The following is a 4,292-nucleotide window of genomic DNA, read 5'->3' on the forward strand; positions in this document are numbered from 1 at the left end:
CTAAAGTTTAAAAAGAAACAGCAAAACCTACAGTACCATTATCTTTCCTAGATCTTAACATCTTAGTGAATATTTGTGCACCAGATGCCAGTTTGTTGCAGTATATTCATTTTATTAATCAATCTCCTTCCTAGTCAAAATTTAATTAATAAGGATTCCTAATACTCTTAAGATCGTAAAGTAAAGCTGCAGCATTTTCACATTAACTTCCCTGTTCTTAAAATTGCCAAATAGCGATTGCATTCTCCACATTGGAATCACATCTTCCAACGAGCTGCTTTTCGTAACAGTAATGTTTGCTCCTCAAACTGTTGCTGTGATTTGTTGTTTTTTTAAAAATCATTTAATGTTTTTTGACTGTTTATTCTACCCAGACTGAACATAAAAACAGCCCTCCATAAACAATGTATTTTCTATTTAAGCTGTAAACACAGGTTGTGTTAATAAAGATACATTAATGCCCCTTCACAGCAAACCCCAAAAGGGAAGTGAATGTTCATGACTTTTTGTTTTAGGAAGCGGGTTGCTTGAATGAGGCAGCTGTGCCTGTTTGGTTGGCATCTGCAGACTGCTAGTTTGTCAGTATGGACTCACAGTAGCTTTCAAACTTACTAAGTGCTTGTTGATTTTACGGGGTTTCACTGTGGTGTAGATGCACTGGAAGACTTTGGGGCAACTTCAGTCAAATGTTGGAAGTAAATCCTGGTTCAGCTACTATCGCAGCTCCTCAGTGTCTTTCTCGCTCAGTCTAAATACAGTGTATGTGAGATTTCTTTTTCTCACCCTGTGAGCAGCCTGGCAAGCACCTGTTGCACACACCTGCTGAGGATACAGCGGAACCACGGGCTTGGTGAGCCTGAAGAACACTGTGGCAGAAGAAAGGGGCCCCCCAAGTGGCAGCTGAGGCCATTCCACACAAAACAGGGATGATGGCCTCCTCACTTTGAGACAGCTCCTTGCGCGCTCCAAGTGCGAGTCTCATCCTCCACAGACTCTGCAAGTGGGGAAGGGCCGCACAAGCACCATTTGGTGAGGACAACATGCACCTCTGCGCCTTTTACACCCTGCTGTTCCTTGTTTCCTCAGAAAACTGAAGCGTCCTTCCATAGAATCATTTCGGTTGGAAGAGACTCTCTAGACCAACGAGTCCAACCTTTAACCCAACTCCAGCACTAAACCATGTCCCCAAGAACCTCATCTAAATGCCTTTTAAACGCCTCCAGGGATGGTGACTCCACCACTGCCCTGGGCAGCCTGCCTGACAACCCTTCCTGTGAAAATATTTTTGCTAATATCCAATCTAAACCTCCCCTGGTGCAACTTGAGGCCATTTCCTCTTGTGCTATCACTTGCTACTTGGGAGAAGAGACCACCCCGCTCCATGCTACAACCTCCTTTCAGGCAGTTGTAGACAATGATAAGGTCTCCTCTCAGCTCCTGTTCTCCAGGCTGAACAGCCCCAGTTCCCTCAGCCGCTCCTCACCAGCTTCATTCTCTGAACTCACTCCAGCACCTTCCACTGCCTCACCTCAAGGCAGCGGCTGACAGGCTGCATCCCATGCCTGCCCCACTCCCTGCGAGCCCCGTAAGTCGAAGAAAAAAAAAATAAATAAATAAAAAGAAACACGATTAAACACGTTAAAAATGACACCACCCCTCCCGTCGCCACGACCCGGTGACGGACCCGCACCCCCGCGCTCCGCTGCGCCAGGCCGGGCTGCCCCCGGCGCTGCCGGGCGGGACTTTCAATCAGGCGCGGCGCGGGCAGCCCGCGGGGGCCTGCCGGGCGCAGCTAGGCGGCGCGCAGCGGGCGGAGCTCGCTCTTTCTCGCCCGGCCGGCGCGCAGGAAGGATGGGTGAGCGCTGCGCGGCGGCGGGGCTGCAGGGGATGGGACGGGCTGGGCTGGGCTGGGCCGGGCCGGGCCGGCGGGGGCACTGCGCAAGGGGGTGCGGGGGGATCGGTAGCGCTCTCCTCCCCCTGCCCCCCCAGCCTGCGGCCGACGATGGGCCCTCCGGACGCGGCCGGCGTGGGCGGTAGCGGCGCGGCCGCCATTACCCAGCGCCGCGCGGCCGGGCCTGGTCCACACACGGGGCTGCGTCATCGGGAGCGGGACCCTCACCCCTCCGCGTCCTTGCTTCGCAGGGAAGTGCCGAGGTCTCCGCACCGCCCGGAAGCTCCGCAGCCACCGCCGCGACCAGAAGTGGCACGACAAGCAGTACAAGAAGGCGCATCTGGGCACGGCGCTGAAGGCCAACCCCTTCGGAGGGGCGTCCCACGCCAAGGGGATCGTCCTGGAGAAAGTGTGAGTACAGCAGCACCCCGTGTGCTGGCCGGGGCATCGGGCTGCCCCGGGGAGGCCTCGGGAACATGAGGCCTTTGGGAGCGACCTGTTTACCGAAAACGCGTGAGGTTTTTCTGTCTACAGCAAGCCACGTTTCTGTTAGTTTCCATGTGCTGGGCGTGGTCTATTTGTCCAAGCGGCTGTGCTGTATTTTTTATCGTACATGCGCCACTCCAAAAATTCTGCTCATTTAGAAGCAAAAGAACACAAATATTCTACTCATTTAGGATTTGGGGCATATACTCTGTTTCATCAACCCAAGCACTTTTTGAATTCTCAACCTTGAAAGTCTGAAATTTTGTTTCTTTTCTCCAGTGGTGTTGGTTTAGATTCACATAAACTTTTGGCATTACTGTACTAAAAACACGCAAAATATACTAGAGAAGTCTGTAATGTCTTACTCATGTAAATAATTGTCCAGAGGTGGCCTGATCTCTGATGGGGCAGAGGAGATGAACTACATGTGTATGCCTTGTGTTGAAGATGCTATCTACTTGTCTCTGGCCTTTTATTTTTCGTAACTTGAATCTTCACTGGGACACTGACAGTGTTCCAAGGTGTGCCTCCTTTTTTTTGTCCCCTCCGCATTATTTACTGAATTAATATGTGTTTGTAAGTGATGGATTTTCAGTTTTTATTCAGCTTAGAAACTGAGCTTTTATATGGAGAGTAGCACTAAATAGATCACTAATAGTTTTAGTTTTGAAACACAGATGCGACTTGCATTTAGTACAAAGTAATTCAGTAATTTGGGGATGTGTAATGAGTATCTGCTAGTTCATGAAACAGATTTTTGCTAATTTATTTTCATGTGTTTCCATTTTAGTGGAGTAGAAGCTAAACAGCCCAACTCTGCCATCAGGAAATGTGTTAGAGTCCAGCTGATCAAGAATGGTAAAAAAATAACAGCTTTTGTTCCCAATGATGGCTGCCTGAACTTCATCGAGGTAATTTTGAAGAAATGATGTATAAAAAGTTTTATGTTACAGTAAAGAAACATGTAATTGACAGATTGGGGGCATGGTTAAACAAGGATTCATGGCATTCTGCACCATGTGTATCTTAAAGCAGTAAATGCAGATGAAAAATTACTAGAGGTGATTTTGTACTTTCCACTCTAGCAAAGTTCTCAGCCATGCTCCTGCAAAGCTAAGTGACATCTCCACTTATCACATAAGGGGATAATAGTCATTATTCATGTATCTCTATCAATAGCCTTCAGTATTTCCACCCTTGCCTTAAAAAGTTTAGACTGCAGCTCTAATTTAATGTTTCCCATTTCGAAAGTGTGCACAGGTTTAACGTTCGCAGCTTTGTAACCACACGGTGTTTCATTGCAGGAAAACGATGAGGTTCTGGTTGCTGGTTTTGGTCGGAAGGGTCATGCTGTTGGTGACATTCCTGGAGTTCGCTTCAAGGTTGTCAAAGTAGCCAATGTTTCTCTGCTGGCCTTGTACAAGGGCAAGAAGGAAAGACCAAGATCATAAATTTAGATTAATTTGCCAAGAATGTCAATAAAATTTTTGATTGGAAAAACTTCTGTGCTTGTTATTTAAAACTTACGACTTTGTAATGTGTGTCTGCAAGGGAGATACCGCAGGGGCGTTGGGTGTGCTTTGTTGGCAGCCTGCTTTTCATTCTGCAAGAAATGCTTTGCTGTTGCACGACAGAAGAGCCAGAGCATCGTTAGAACCAGCAGGTGAGCTTGAGAAGCAGTCGCATTTCTAAATGTGTGTTGTGTGGAACAAAAAAGCCATCCGCTGGGAACATCGGATGTTTATTTCATAGAATTAAAGGGTGTTTCAGTGCTCTGTGGACCATCCCTGATTGCCAGCGCCTTCACAAAGGCTGCTTTCAGGTTAGTAACTAGAGTAGCCATCAGGATGGGTTGGAGATACTTCTGAGGCCTTTGTGCCCTCATAAACCATTTTTCCCAGAAACTGTCATGAAA

General features: G+C 47.9%; 1 protein-coding gene across 1 annotated transcript; it reads left to right on the forward strand.

Annotated features, from left to right (window-relative positions):
• The first annotated feature begins 1,765 nt into the window (after positions 1-1,765).
• On the forward strand, positions 1,766-3,877 carry RPS23 (ribosomal protein S23). The gene is made up of 4 exons (XM_065861733.2): positions 1,766-1,855; positions 2,143-2,302; positions 3,168-3,288; positions 3,682-3,877. The coding sequence occupies exons 1-4, from the start codon at positions 1,852-1,854 to the stop codon at positions 3,826-3,828; spliced, it is 432 nt and encodes a 143-aa protein (XP_065717805.1). The 5' UTR covers positions 1,766-1,851; the 3' UTR covers positions 3,829-3,877.
• Positions 3,878-4,292: the final 415 nt, after the last annotated feature.

The sequence above is a fragment of the Patagioenas fasciata genome, chromosome Z, assembly GCF_037038585.1.
Source record: "Patagioenas fasciata isolate bPatFas1 chromosome Z, bPatFas1.hap1, whole genome shotgun sequence".
Classification (NCBI taxonomy): Eukaryota; Metazoa; Chordata; class Aves; order Columbiformes; family Columbidae; genus Patagioenas; species Patagioenas fasciata.